The sequence below is a fragment of the Hemiscyllium ocellatum genome, chromosome 10 (assembly GCF_020745735.1).
Source record: "Hemiscyllium ocellatum isolate sHemOce1 chromosome 10, sHemOce1.pat.X.cur, whole genome shotgun sequence".
Taxonomy (NCBI): domain Eukaryota; kingdom Metazoa; phylum Chordata; class Chondrichthyes; order Orectolobiformes; family Hemiscylliidae; genus Hemiscyllium; species Hemiscyllium ocellatum.
The window spans coordinates 33398308-33414146 of record NC_083410.1 but is presented as its reverse complement, the minus strand read 5'-3'; the positions used below and the strand labels follow the sequence as shown (position 1 = coordinate 33414146).

Here is a 15839-nt window from a genome sequence, read left to right as displayed (position 1 = left end):
TCATTGTTTTTACCGATCTCTTTACACTTGCAGAGGCATAAACTGGAGCTTAAATCCACATTCATGCAAGTGCAGGTTTTTAAAGAACTTCTAGGGCTGTAAGTCAGAAATCTTTACTTGCATTTTGTTTGCTCTTTCTGACACTTGCTTAATACTTTCTCTATTGTGTTCTCATAATAGAACATTGTGACTCACCAAACTTGTGTTCATTTGTGGTATTGCACCCATAGTCAAATTCATGAAAAAAAATCTGATTAGTAGAGAGTGTATCTACTATATCCTTTAAAATTATGTCCTAGTGAATGTAACTGCAGTTTCTTTACGTTAAATATAGCTGTATGGTATCATCTCTGGTGACGTCAAATGTGAATCAGCAGCAAGTTAGCAATCACTAGTTACTGAGAAATCAAAGCAACCAAGCTCTTTTAGATGCCACCATTATACACGCATTCCCCTTCCGTCCCTTGTCAGCTTTCCGCAGGGGTCATTCTGTCTGGGATACCATTGTTCAGCCCCCCCAGCCCACAGCCCCACTGCACCTTTCCTTGCGACCACAGAAGGATGTAACACTTGCTTGTTTACCTCCACCCACCTCAATATCCAAGAGCCCAAACATACCTTCCAGGTGAAGCAGTGCTTTACCTGCACTTCATGCAAACTAGTCTACTGCATTTGCTGGTTACAATGTGGTCTCCTCTACTTTGGAGAAACATAGACTAGGTGATCGCTTGGCAGAACACACCTTGGTTGTCTGCAGAAAAGACCCTGAGCTTCCATTTGGCTGCCACTTCAACTCATCACCCTGTTCCCTGACCAACATCTCTTTCTCAAGCTTGCTGCAGTGTTATGTTGAAGCTGAAAGAACAACACCTCACTTTCTGCTTGAGGATCCTGCAGCCTTCTGGACAGAATTATAGAGTTCAGCAGCTTCAGGATTTGAGTTCTCCCATGTCTTTACCCCAACCCCCACACACCAAACTTTGCTATCACATAGTCTGCTATTACACGCAACCTATTGTTAGCTATTAACAGTCCGTACTAATAGCTATTCAGCCTCCTAGTCAGATCATTATCCACTCTTTTGTCTGTCCAACAGTTCTGTCTCTTTTGGGCTCAATCCAATCTATTGTTTACTCCTTCCCCCACCCCACCCTATCTTCTGCATATGAATTGACATTTTCATAGTTAACATCAGTTCTGAGGAAGGGCCACTCGACCCAAAGCATTAACTCTGATTTCTCTTCACAGATGTTGCCAGACCTGCCGAGGTTTTCCAGCAATTTCTGGGTTTTTTTCTGTTCTTGACTTTGATTTTTTTTCCCATCCTGAGAGTCCCATGCATCAGTGATAATGTAGTGGTTGACTAATAAGGAATCAAAGTCAAGAAGTGTGGCACTGGAAAAGCGCAGCAGGTCAGGCAGCATCCGAGGAGCAGGGGAATTGACTTTTCAGGTATTTTCTGCTCCTCAGATGCTGCCTGACCTGCTGTGCTTTTCCAGCACTGCATTTTTTGACTCTGACCTCCAGCATCTGCAGTCTTCACTTTCTCCTAACCAAGGAAACTGTGTCTATCAATGAGTTTGCAGCACATTCAATAATGACATGAGAACCCAGAGCTTTGGGGACTTTGATCCAAAGTTACCTCTGTCTTCTCAAGCTTACGACATGGTACAAGTCATTTTCTGTTACTTAAATAATCCTTCCATATTTGGGAGCAAAAACTGCATGTAGACTGATAGTCAATTTCATGCCTTTGTTTTCAATATTAGATATGTGATGGAGACCCCTGACACTCCACTGTGAATTGCACATATCCTTGGTCACTGAGCAGATGTACTGATGGCAGTTTAATTTCTTGTCTTGTCATTCTCAGAAAATAATGATCATATTTGTACTAAAATATATGTCTGAACCCTATTGTAGATGGAGACCACGGTACTTTGCAAGGCCTGAATTGATGAAACTCTTGAAGGATTCTGCTGAAGATTCATATAAACGTCTCATATATCCACTTCTCTGCAGAGAATTCAGGTGAAGACAGTTTTCGAAATATTTTCAATTACTTCTCTTTCCAAAAAACATTTAAATCTTTTTGGGGATAGTGCAATCTCAACTAATAAGTATTTTGCTTGTGCTAATTTTGAAATGTTATTCTAGTTGTTTAAGTGTCACTTAGCCAATGGTGAAGAAATGAATCACAACCAAGATGATTTTGCACTTCCCAGCAGGTGTCACTGTGGAGTGAACAAGAGCAGAAACTGTCCATGCTTTCTGTTATCATGCATTCAGCTGCGCTGTCATATTTTAGGATTTATGACTATTAGTTACTAATTTTGAGTGGTTTATATGAAGATGACAAAATTAAGCGCCGACAAACTGTTGTGATTTTAAGTTCTATTGTTGAGAGTTAGGGATTGGCAATAAACATGTAAAGGAGACTCAAAAGAGAAACAAGATTTCTCGCTTTATAAAGCATGGAGAACAAAAGCAAGGAAGTAATGCTAACCCTGCATAAAACACTGATTAAGCTCAGCATTCACTCTCTACTTTTGTATGTGATCAATTCACGTAACTGTGGAATACGATTAACGTATTTTGTGTAGCTGCACACAGTTCGTAAGGAGATGTTTTGTACAGAATATGTGTCACAACTTCTGGTTTGTTGCTGTACAGCTTAGAGTCTTAGTTTATTCCAAGTTGAAGTATTGTGACCAATCTGATTGAAGATTTGTAGCTCGGGTATCCGTTGTTGTGGTTCTGCTCGCCGAGCTGGAAGTTTTTGCTGCAAACGTTTCGTTCCCTGGCTAGGGAACATCATCAGTGCTGTTGGAGCCTCGTGTGAAGCGCTGCTTTGATGTTTCTTCCGGTATTTATATTGGTTTGTTCTTGCCGCTTCCGGGTGTCAGTTTCAGCTGCAGTGATTTGTATGTGGGGTCCAGGTCGATGTGTCTGTTGATGGATGTTCTTGCCGCTTCCGGGTGTCAGTTTCAGCTGTAGTGGTTTGTATATGGTGTCCAGGTCAATGTGTCTGTTGATGGAGTTTGTGGATGAATGCCATGCTTCTAGGAATTCTCTGTCTGGCTTGTCCTATGATAGTGGTGTTTTCCCAGTCAAATTCATGTTGCTGGTTGTCTGAGTGTATGGCTACTAGAGATAGCTGGTCGTGTCGTTTTGTGGCTAGCTGATGTTCTTGGATGCGGACCATGTTTGCAGCAAAAACTTCCAGCTCGGCGAGCAGAACCACAACAATTGTGACCAATTTTGGGCGCTGCATTTTAGGAAGGAAATCATGGTTTTAGAAATGAAGTGGAGGAGATTTGCCAGAATGAACCTGGGGAAGAAACATCTCAGGTACTGGAGAGGTTGGAGAATCTGAGGTAGTTGTCCTTTATGATACAGAAGTTGTAGGGAATTTTGACAAAGGAGTTCAAAACTCATGAAGGCTTTTCAAATCAGTAATGAAGAAGCTGGAACAGGGAACAAGCAGATATCGATTTAAGGTAATTGATGAGGAAAAGTCTTCTGCCACCGACTTTTGATCTGGACTGCACTGTGTGAAACTATGATAAAAGCAGGTTAAATAGCAACTTTCAAAAGAGAATTTGATAAATATTTAATGTGGGAAAAAATAGAGATGTGAGGAAAGATTTGCTGCTGCATTGTTTTGATTCTGTGATAAATACTGACATTATATTGAGCTGTTATTTATAAGTAAACACGCAATACAAATGTGAGTTCTAGACTTTGCTTTTCTTTTTTAAGGTCTCGCTTAAGCACAGATGCTGAGAAGGAATCTGTTGCAATGTTTGGGAGAAACCTTCGACAGCTTCTTTTGATTAATCCTGTACGTGGCCGAATTCTGATGGGGATTGATCCTGGCTTTAAGCATGGCTGTAAAATATCAATAATTTCAGCTACAGGTAGGTTTCTCTGGTTTTGGAGTGCTTAGGTATTTTAATGTGTGCGTTTTGTAAACCATTTAAAATGGATTATGATGTATTAACATTGTATTTGCAATCTCTCAAGATGTTGCTCTATATACAGAATGGGATAGTAGTCATTTCTTTGTCCATGTAATTTATCTTACACTGCACTTGAATTTTCATTGTTATGATCATTTGTGGGATAAAACAAAAAAAAATTGCCTAACAACTTTCCAATGAAATTACCAATAAGATGTCATTCTGGTAATTTAGACCTTATCACGAGTTACACCATTGCATAGGCATAAATTTGACAGACATATTGTCTTCAAAATAAATTTTAGTTTAAATAATCATAACTGATGCATCTTCCAAAACCAGAAAGAATGCACCGCTCTCTGCAGACCTGTGGCACCAAAGGCAACTCCAAAGTTTTCTGAACTTTGCCTCTGGTACAGAGGATCTCTCGCTTTTGCATTCAGTTGATTTGGCCCTTGAGTTGTTTTCACTGGCAGCTAGATTCCACCCGAAATTTCTGGAGACAATCATCTCCTGTATGACACGAATCTGCAGAGCATTCTTAGCTAGATTCATAACAGTTTGATAGAATTTAGTTCCCAGAGACAACTTCATGTGACCCCTGTTAAATAGTTAAAAGTGAAGCAGTATCAGTAAACTTGTATGCTTGACAGGCCATGTTGTAACCTGTCTTCAGCTCTTGTATCCTGGTTAGCTTTATATCTCTTCGTTACTCACTCGCGCACATGCACACGTAGTCCATGCACACCTGTTCACCAACCCACTTCCATGAAAATGTGCATTTTCAGCTGCAGCTTTCCTTTGTCCCTAGTTCTCCTTTGTGTCTGGACATACAATTTCCTTCATATTGACTCCACTTTAAGGTCAATGGTCATCAGGTTACATCACCTTTTTGTTTAAGTATTCAAGAAAATTGCAAGTAATCCCTTTGCAATTGGTACAAACTTTCTAAAGTCCTTTTTAAATGTTCTCAAGCCGTTAGAAATTCCCAAGATAATTAAGCAAATCACAGTTTTCCTCTACTATTCTGTTTCAGGGTGAAATGTCATCGTGAAATGTCACAGTATTCGTATAATGTGTAACTCAGGACCATCCACTAGGGTAAATCTTAATGAGTCTTCGAAGTACTCACATGTATTTTAATAATTCAGTGTTAGTGGCCTTCTAAATCTCTACTTCTGATTTTTGGCACTACAAACAACACATCTTAAAATTGATTTTTTTAACTGCCACTTATATTTTTATATTAAGATGGCTCGTTGTCAGTTGGGTTTTTTAAGGCTAATGTGTAGTTTAAAATTGGCTGGAAGATGGAAATCTGAGCAAAAGGTCATGTGTAGTTGTCAAATGTAACCCCCAGGATTGTAATAATTGACTAGAAAGTGAACTGGACCGTCCTTATGGCTACTGTGGCTACACGGGTAACTCAACGGACTCTGAATGCAGTTTCAACATCGCACAAAGTTGACCGCAGCCAAAATGAACCAAACCATTTGATTAACATTTCATTCACTATCTTTTAAAGGGGCACAGTCAGTATGAGGAAAACTCTGCTGGTGTGAGTCAGATGATGAATGAGTGTATCTAGGAATTTGGTTCAGAGTTGAATTTTGGTACAGAGGGGGAAAGATGTTAACTGAAAGAGGTAAAATCTCTGGAACTTGAAGTGTGCAAGAGAGTATCGTAGAATCCCCACTGTTTGGAAGTAAGCCATTTGGCCCAGTGAATCCACATTGACCCTCCAAAGAGCATCCCAACCAGACCCACCCCTTATCGATTTCCTGTAACCCCGCATTTTCCACAGCCAATCCACCTAACCTCCACATCTTTGGACTTTGGGAGGAAACTGGAATGAATGGAGGGAATCCCACAGACACTGGGGGAGCGTGCAAACTCTGCACAGTCACCTGTGGGTGGAATCGAAACTGGGCCCTGGTGCTGTGAGACAGCAGTGCTAACCACTGTGCCACCATGCTGCTGTATAAAAGAAGTGGATTGAGACACCTACCTATTGTCAGACCATTGGTGGGTGACTTTCCATACCACACCATGATGCAAATGCAGGGAAAGCAGCCAACTGAGTGTTCCTTGTCTTTAAAGCAAATGTAAGATCTTCAGTTTGAACTTAAGTCTCTCGTCTTCAAGAGCAGTGGATTCTTCAAGTATAAAGAGCAGGGATACTGGAGTAATTAATAAAGTATTATGGTGATGATAGGACAGGTGATATATTGCTGCTGTAATATATGTGGGAACTGCTGGATATGAAGGTGATCCAGGGCAAACACGTCTGAAATAGGTTTGCAGCTCAAGAAACTTTGGATCCGAGTTGAGGAGCTGGAGCCTGAGCTGTAGATTCTGTGTCTCTTCATGGAGGGGGAATATTACCTGGACATTTGCTCCAGGAGGCAGTCACAAACATCACCTTTAGTCTGTGATCAGGGACAGGAGGTTGTGACTGCAGGTGGGTTGGTATGAGGTAGCATTTGAAGACCCTCATTCCCTGCATTTATACAGCAGTTCTGAGGATCTTGCAAACTATGGGGTACAACTATCCTTTCAAGTCGGGGGAGAAGTATAGGACCATAGTAGTGGTAAGGGACAGTATAATTTTGGGGGTAGGTATTGTTAGAAACATAAAAGATAGGAACAGACCATCCCATCCTTTGAGCCTGCTCTGCCATTCAATATAATCATGGTTGATAATTAAGCTCAATGCCCTCCTCAAGATTGCTTTATTGTACAGGGTGGAATTAGTATGAGAGCAAGAAAGAACCTTTGCTCAGAACAAACAAAATCCATATGGGTGGAGGTAAGAGGAAATAATCTGTAGGCCTTCTAACAGTACAGATACTATAGGACAGAGAACAAATTTGGAGATAATGATGGCACACACACAAAGCCAGTATGTTAAACATCGTTCACTTTAATCTTCAACTACTTTGGGAAAATCTAATTGGCAGAGGTTCCACAAAGAAGAATTTGTAGAATGTGTTATGAATTCTATCAGGAATCAGCAGTTTTGGGAGACTTACTTAATGTGTTATGAAGCAGGTTTAATATGTGATTTTAAAGTAAAACAAGGAAACCGAGGTCATAACATGTACAGGTTAGTATTTGAGTGAGAAATTTCTGTCCGAAACATCTGTGCTAAACTTAAATTAGGGTAAATTTTTGAAATTAAATCATAAGATATGGGTGGCGCTGGTTAGGTTGGCATTTAATGCCCACCTCTATTTGCCTAGATGATCACTAAGAGTAGGCTAGACCAAGAAAGGATGACAAATTACCTTACCAAAATGACATTGATAAGCCAGAAGGGTTTTTTTTATATATAACAACAGACAGTGCCTACGAGGTCACCATTAGACTAGCAGTTTATTCCAGATATTTTTTATTGAATTAAAATTCACCATCTGCCATTGTGGGATTCACCTATGTTACCAGAACATTAGGTTTGGCATCATCTCTGGAGAGTCAACAACACAAGTAATGTTCTCAAAGTACAGAATAATGCTTTTTTAAGCTAAATGAGCTGGAAAATTTATTTATGTTTGTGACAGAGGGAGGAGGAGCAAGTGGCACATAGCGAGCATGCTCAGAGTGAAAGACAAAGGCAGTCGTAATGGTTAAAAGGGAGAGATGAGATAGGTGAAATAGGTGTAAATATCTGAGAAGGAAAAATGATTCTACTGTGCTGAGATTAAAACCAACAAGATTCAAGCAAGACAGGTTTGGAGGAGGGTGGGTTTGTACAAAAAATTGAGTATAGAGATCATGCACAAAAATTGTAGAGCTCAATATTGGGTCCTAGAAGCTGTAGAGAGTCTAGGCAGAAAATGGGGTGATGTTCCCCCAGCGTGCACTCAGCTCCATTGGAACACTGTCAAAGGCTAAGTATTGGAATGCTGCCATGAGAACAAGAGGGTTTATTGAAATGGCAAGCAACCGGAAGCTCAGGGTCTTTTCTGTGGTCAAAGTAGGTGTTTTCACAAAATGGCCACCCAGTCTGCTTTTGAGCTTGTCAATGTGAAATTATGAGCTTGAATACAGTGGACTAGATTGAAAGATGGCAGGTAAATTGCTGCTTTGCTTGGAAGGTGTGTTTGGGGCTTTGGTTAACGAGGAGAGAGGAGTTGAACAGGCAAGTATTACGCCTGGAATTGCATGGAAAGGTGCATAAGAGAGTGAGGAAATGAGGAGTGGGCTAGATTATCACAGAGTACAATCCTTGTGGAATGCTGACAGCGGAGAGAATTGTTTGTTCCCTTTTGTTCTGGGAGGGATGGGAAGGTGCGGTCGTGGACAATACTTTTGTACACAGTTGAGAGCCCTGTTAACCATGGGAGGAGGGGAATCCTCAGTTGAGGAAAAAGGAAGCCATGTCAGGTTCTCCTTGATGGAAGAGAACATCATCAAAACAGATCAGATGGAGAAACTAGAAAATAGAATGGAATTCTTACAGGGTGTAAGGAAGTGTAGTCAAAGTAGCTGGGAGTTAATGGATTTATAGTGGATATTGATGGATAGCCTATCCCCAGAAATGAAAACAGTGAAGTCAAGGAAGGGAAGCATTAGAGATGGATCTTTAAAGGGGAGAGAAGGATGTAATTGAAAAGCAAACTAATGGCCTTTTCTAATATCAAATGAGAACAAGAAGCAGCACTGATGATCTAATCAATGTAATAGGAGTAAGACTTGTGGGAAGGGTCCAGATAATTTTTTTTCACTCACCCATTCTCTCTCACTCTCTCTCACCCACTCAGCCAGCCAGCAGCATTTATTTCCCATGCCTTGTTGCCCTTGAGAAATTGTTAGTGAGATTTCTTCAGTAGTACATTTGGTGTAGATGTACCCACAATGCTGTTAAGGAGGGAGTTCTAGGATTTTGACCCAGAAACACTGAAGGAATAGTGATATATTTCCAGGTCAGGATGCTGAGTGGCAAAGCAGGGAACTTAGGACTGGAGGAAATTGAAAATAAATTGTTTGCTGGAGATGTCTGAATGCAAAAGGACAAGTATGAAGGAACAGGTGATACAAGACTATCATGGAGAGATTGCTGGGAGTGATCCACTCTGATTGGAAAAGATCTGGACATGAGCACAAAAACAAGATACATGACAGTTCTGCCCCAAAATCTTTTATAAATATTTTATTAATTTTTTTCTCTCTACACAACCTTAATACATGTATAGTTTAACTTTATGCATTTTGCAGAGACCTTGTCCTAAACAGATGCAGGTTTATGTGTGTTACAGATGGAAGGCACTTTTGTCATCTTTAAATGTCACACCAGGGCTTGAGTATATCTGAAGATACTGCCTTGCATTTTTTTTAAAGTGCTGTATTATTGGAGAGCTGTCTCCAGGATTATTAATTGAGACATTCATCAGAACAATGTCTTGGTTTAACGCTCAAGATCCTATGGCTTTATTCAAAAAGGACTTCTTTTAGCCAAGATCAGGAAACAAAGGTTATGTCTTACCTCATTGTTAATCATGTGAGATTGCTGAACCAGGATGTCTAGAAATACAGAATCATAGAAATTTATAGCACAGAAGGTCATTTGACTGATTGATTGTGTTTGCGCTAGCTGTCAGAGAAGCGGTAGCTGGAGGAACACAACAAGCCAGACAGCATCAGGAGGTAGAGAAGTTGATGTTTTGGGTATAATCCTGCTGCATTCCTGAATGCTGCCTCGCTAGCTGTGTTTTTCTAATCTCCTGCTTGTTTTCTTTGGATTCCAGCATCTACAGTTTTGTCTCTAGCTGCCAAACAGTCATCTAGCCGCATCCCAGGTTCTAGCTCTAGATCTAAATCTTGTAGCATATGGCACTTCAATTCTGCATTAAAATAGCTTTTGAATAGTATGATGGTTTCTGGGTCTACTCTTTTCAGGTCTTAAGTCTAGATTTCCATCCCCATGGTAAAAGAAAACCAACCTCTGTCTCCTTTAAAATTCCTACCGCTCAGCTAAATCAGTGTCCCAGGCTAAAAACTTCTCAGCCAAGGGGAATAGAGTCTTCCTATGTACTCTGTCAAGATTCCTCATAATTTTATACACCAAGTTTTTCCTTCGTTGCCTAAATTCCACAAAAGAAACCTTAGTGCATCCATCTGTCTTGACAACCAAACTTCTCCAATCCAGGTAATGTCCTTATTAATCTCTGTATCTTTTGTATGCACATCTTTCCTATTCTGTAGTTAAAGAAATACATAGAGTGGTGATCCATCAATTTTATCCAGTTGCTGAATAACCGTTCAGTTCTACAATGTGTGCTTAAACTACTAAAATCTACTATCCAGTATGCCTTCTTGACAACCATCGAACTATAATCTATTGTAGAGTTTCTTTGCTCTTCCACACCTTTTCATATCAATTCATTATTAACCTCCCCAAATGCATTTCCTCACACTTCTCTAGGTAAAGCTTCATTTGTCATTATTCCACCTGCCTGACCAATCCATTGATATCTTCCAACAATATGCTGTATTCTTCTTCTCCATCAACCGCATAGTTTACTTTATATCATGTTCAAGCTTCTTAGATACACCCCCTACATGTACGGCTGAATCATCGAAGATTGTCACAAAAAGCAAAGAATTCCTGCAGGTTGAGTATCAATCCCATCAGAAACAACTTTCTGGTAGAAAAAAAAACACCCATTCGCCTTTGCTTCCTGCCTCTGATAATTTTTTTTTAATTTTCAATTTCTCACTTTGCCTTTGATTCCATGGGCTGTTGTTTTTACAACCAGTTTGCCATTTGGGACCTTGTCAAAACCATGCTAAAAACCCTATAGACTACAGCATACCCTTCATTGACTGTCTTTATTGCTTTCTCAAAAATGTTTGATCATGTACCTCAGACACAACTTTCCCTTAATGAATCCAACCTGACTATCTTTGATCTAAATGAGGATTAATCTTGTTCCTCCAAATGTTTGGTGGCAACTTTCCTAACTATGAACGTAATTGACTGGTCTGTAATTGCTTAGTCTGTCCTTCATGTTTTAGGCAAAGTTGCAATATTAGACGTCTTTCAGTCCAAAGTTTGTGAGAAGATTTGTAGCTCGGGTGCTCGTTGTTGTGGTTGTGTTCGCCGAGCTGGGAATTTGTGTTGCAGACGGAAATAGGACATACCACAACCCAAAGGACTAGCCATGTTACCATACATCAAGAAAATTTCTGAATTGACAGCCAGACTACTACGACCACTAGGACTCATAACAGCACACAAACCAACAGCCACTCTCAGACAACAACTCACCAGGACAAAGGACCCGGTACTCAGCATGAGCAAAACCAACGTAGTGTACAAAATCCCATGCAAGGACTGCACAAAACACTACATAAGACAAACAGGAAGATAGCTAACTATCCGTATCCATGAACACCAACTAGCCACGAAATGACACGACCAGCTATCCTTAGTAGCCGTGCACTCAGATGACAAGCAACATGAGTTCGACTGGGACAACATTACTATTATAGGACAAGCCAAACAGATAACAGTCAGGGAATTCCTAGAGGCATGGCAGTCATCCACAGATTCTATCAACAAACATATCGACCTGGACCCAATATACCGGCCACTGCAACGGACAGCTGGAACTGACAACCGAAAGCGGCAGAGACAAACCACTATAAATACCGGAAGAGACATCACAGAAGCGCTTCACAGGAGGCTCCCAAGCACTGAGGATGTCACCTAGACGGGACGAAACGTCTGCAATACAAATTCCCAGCTCAGCAAACAGAACCACAACAATGTCTTTCAGTCCTTTGACATCACACCTGCAGCCAGACAGGGCTGTAAAGTCAGAAGCAAAATCAGAAATTGCTGGACACATTCAGCAGGTCTGGCAGCAAATGTGGAGAGAAAGCAGAGTTAACATTTTGGTTCCAGTAACCCTGCTTCAGATGAAGTTGATACTGCCACACCTGAGTTTTTCCAGCACTCTCTGTTCCAGTTTCTGATTTCCAGCATGCATGGTTCTTTGGTCTTTTTGTTCAGACCTGGAAGATGAAAATCAGCGAACACAAGAACGTAATGTCAAAAGGAGCCCATTTGCTTCCTCAACCGTGCTGTACCATTCAATAACGTCATGGCTTACTAATCATGGCTTCAATTCCACTTGCCTGCATGCACCCTATCAATCCTTCACTCCCTTGTCAATTTCAATCTTAAATATATTCAATGACTCAGTCAGCACTATTCTCTTTTACTTCACTCTTTTGGGAGGTACAGATGCAAAATTTTCATTAAGAGCTATACCAGCTCTTTGCAATGTACATCTCAGGAATAGTTCCTGCACTCTAATATAAATTGATTAAAGTGGTGTTTCTTGCATTTTATTTATAATGCAATAATGAAAGGTTTGTGTCCAAAAAATGGAAATCAAATTAAATTTAAAATTAAGGTGTTAAATATTTGATTTTGGATTTAATTAGAGAACTATTTATAATTTTAATACTTAGTAAGTTTAGGATTTACTTCGAAAAGGTAATGTCAGATTGCAATGCTACAAGCACAAATCTATAAAGAGTTGTCATGCCATTCAGATACTGTAGAAAGAAAAAAAATGGTGCCCACTTAAACAGACAGTATAATAAAAGGTTGGTGCAGTATTGTCAAGTCCACCATTGGATGCAGTTATGATATTTTATTAATGCTGTACCTCAGGTTATGTTTTGCAAAACATAATGAATGCATTGGTTCATTCCATTATGGCCCAATTTTTTTTCAATCATGACATCTTGAAGTAAGCTTCAACACTGAGAGTTAAAAGGTGGTACATACATGCTTTGTTCTACGGTCCAAGACTTGGTGATCTTTGTTGTTAATTGTTCTTTTCAAACTTAACTTGGCAAATTATGTTATTAAATTAATGCACTTAAACCTGTTTTGAAAGAAAGAACTCAGTAATTATAATGGATATTTGCCTGTCATGCAATTCAAAAAGTGATCTGACCTTTTGTTAACTGATCCAGGCCAAATACTTCACACTGATGTGATTTACATACATGGTCCAGGAGCACAGCGAGAAGCTGAAAAGATAAGGCATTTGCTTCATAAATACAGGTGTGATAATTGATTTTTATTTTTAATTTGATTTTCAAATAAATGAAATAATTACCTGTTTTGACACAGGTAATGAAATAATACTTGTGATAAATGTATGCATGTGTAATGTGTTCCTTCTGTTTAAATATTTTGCATAAGTTTGTATGGTGAAACAGAAAAGGGGTAAAATTGCTCTTAAATTTAATAAGACAAATAGTGAAAGTTTATTTGTGGCATTTTCCAATGAAATATAAATTTGATCTGACCCAGACACAGTCTTGTTTCTTAAGATAACTGTTTTGTGCCAAAATCGTTCAGAAGACATTTATGTCTGAATAAATGATGGCTTCATATTGGGAGCTGATGTCCTTGATCTGATTGATAAATTTTTGCTAAAGTACTTTAAATTTAAGATATAGTGCTCCTTTATTTTGTGTTCAGTAGTTGATTTTTTTTGTAAAGGTTTTTTTCAGCATATTTGTCGATTAGACCATCTGTAATTTTCAGTATTAAGATTGCCCTTTAATGCAATTCATATGTGAATGTCTTTAATGGGATTGATACTGCAAATGTAACTTTCTTTCATGGATGAGAACGGGAAAAATAGCTTTCTTTAGTGAAGTTCAGGTTGGAGATGCAATGATCTCGACAGGAACTTGTAGGCCAACTGTATTACCAATCTGGCAATTGTTGTGATTGTTATAAATGATGTCTGTAAATGTAAATGGGTATGACCCTACCATTGGAATATCTTATAATGGGTGCCAAGGAAAGTGCAATTCAATTGGAGAATGTTGGTATCCTGTAAAATGATTCCTAGAATAAGGTCAGAAAATTTTTAAATATAAAGGCTGTACTAAGCCAGTTAATATAATTCATTCTGGTTTAAATTGATGATACTTTCAGTGACTTAACTTTTTATCTGCAACACATAAGAATCTCATTTTTCCTGAAAGTTGAATCACACACCATAATTTGCAATGCAGATGCAATATAATGTGTGTGTATATATCAAGTCATGGGAGTAGGCGCAGGTTTTTACAATATAGTAAGACAAAAGTCTTGGGCACTTGATGAATCCAAAGAAACAAAAGAACAATGAATCATCTAAGCAGGTTATTTTGCAGAAGCAAAATCTGCAGGAAAAAAATATATTCAGTGGAATTTTTTTCTTTACAAAGGCCTTGCAGCCTTGATTTTCTTTTTCTATTGTGTACACATGAAATTAATTTTTAAGTAAAGGTTCAGAGAAATGAAAAATCCTTCAGTAATTAATTTATTCTTTTACTTCAGATCCCAGTAATCCAATTAGATAAATGAATACTTAATTAATATTTTGGTTTATAAAGATTGCAGTGGTTCAGGGAGAGAGTTGATGAGAAATGATTTGGAACAATGAGGGTTAAGCAATAATTGTAATTTTGTGTATTTTCTGAAAACAAACAGAAATGTAAATGAATACTATGCCTAATTGAGAATAGAAAATGATTGAACAAGGAACCTCATAACTATTAATATTTTGATACAATATACTGTAAATTCAACATTGGACTAAAAAAAAGTCAAGGGTGACTTTTTAATAATTGACCCTAAAAATGTTGTGATGGCACTTTTTTCTTTTACAAAAGAGGCCAAAATCTTGTCATGGAGTTGTGCTTTGAAGCAAATGTTTCAAAACTTGTTCAAGAAGAAATATAGAGCGCACATATATGGGCAAATTAAGTAGAAAGCTGACGCGATCAGTTGCAATTTGCAGTCTTTCTATATAGATTCTAGTCTGTTTTCTTCTGAGCAGTCTTTAAGAGAGGTTTTCTTTGTTGATTAAATTTATAAATATTTTAATTTGATTTCTATTGCCTTCTGAATTTGCATATAATTCTCATTGTAATTGTTTTTTCTTCTGCTGAAAGCTGTTCGACCATCGTTATTGGTAATGGAACTGCTTGCAGGGAGACAGAATCTTTCTTTGCTGACTTGATTAACAGGAAATATTTTGCTCCACTGGATGTTGTCTACTGGTAAGGCCTCTTCGGTTTTCTTTATCATTACCATACTTGTTATTGGAACTAAAAGGCTTCCTTTAAAGCAGTATTATTTGACAAGATCTACAGACAACAGGTAATGTCATTTAACTGAGGCGATGAATATTCTGTAAGTTCACTTTATGAATTGATAAAAGGATTTTATGACTTTGGTGAGACATTGCCAGAAAAAACTACGTTTTATTTAATGACAATACAAACTAGAAGTATTAAATAATCAATTTTAGGAACACAACTGATAGGGACAAATTAGGTGTTCTGAGACTCTTTGCTCTTGTTTTCCTGCAGACTGACAGCTAGTTTAAAGTCAGCAGTTGAAACTAACTGCACTGTTTCAAAGTGGAAGATGAGAGTGTGGTCCTATGCTTTGAATGTATATTGATGTAGGTCGAGCTTCTCAACCTGTGAATTTTTAAACTGAAAACAAATATCGATTATGAGAAACATTACTCTGTGCAGAGCAATAGATATTCAAATTACCTGATATAGTTTACATTTAACTAGCACGTAGTATCATGGGACAACTGGAGTAACTCAGATAGAAGTTGACATCAAATTACAGATGATGTTAGGAAAAGCGCTAAAAGCTTGATCAGGACTTAGGCTGGGGGAGGTTTGGAAAGGGAATTTCACACGTTTGGATCTAAATGACTAAAGATATATCTGCTAGAGTGGAAGAAAATTCCCAGTGTTGGCTGTGAATTAATTTGTACGCAAGAATGAGAATTTTGATTCAATGATACGAGCGGACTGGTATGAGAATGATGA

At 38.6% G+C, this 15839-nt stretch overlaps 1 protein-coding gene across 1 annotated transcript in view; it reads left to right on the top strand.

The window, feature by feature from the left end:
- Nucleotides 1–15839, top strand: part of srbd1 (S1 RNA binding domain 1) — a 265465-nt gene that overhangs the window by 64495 nt on the left and 185131 nt on the right. The window contains exons 11-14 of the mRNA XM_060830869.1: nucleotides 1924–2031; nucleotides 3763–3920; nucleotides 12957–13047; nucleotides 14940–15047. Coding sequence (XP_060686852.1) covers nucleotides 1924–2031; nucleotides 3763–3920; nucleotides 12957–13047; nucleotides 14940–15047 — 465 coding nt within the window. The remainder of the gene's footprint in view (nucleotides 1–1923; nucleotides 2032–3762; nucleotides 3921–12956; nucleotides 13048–14939; nucleotides 15048–15839) is intronic.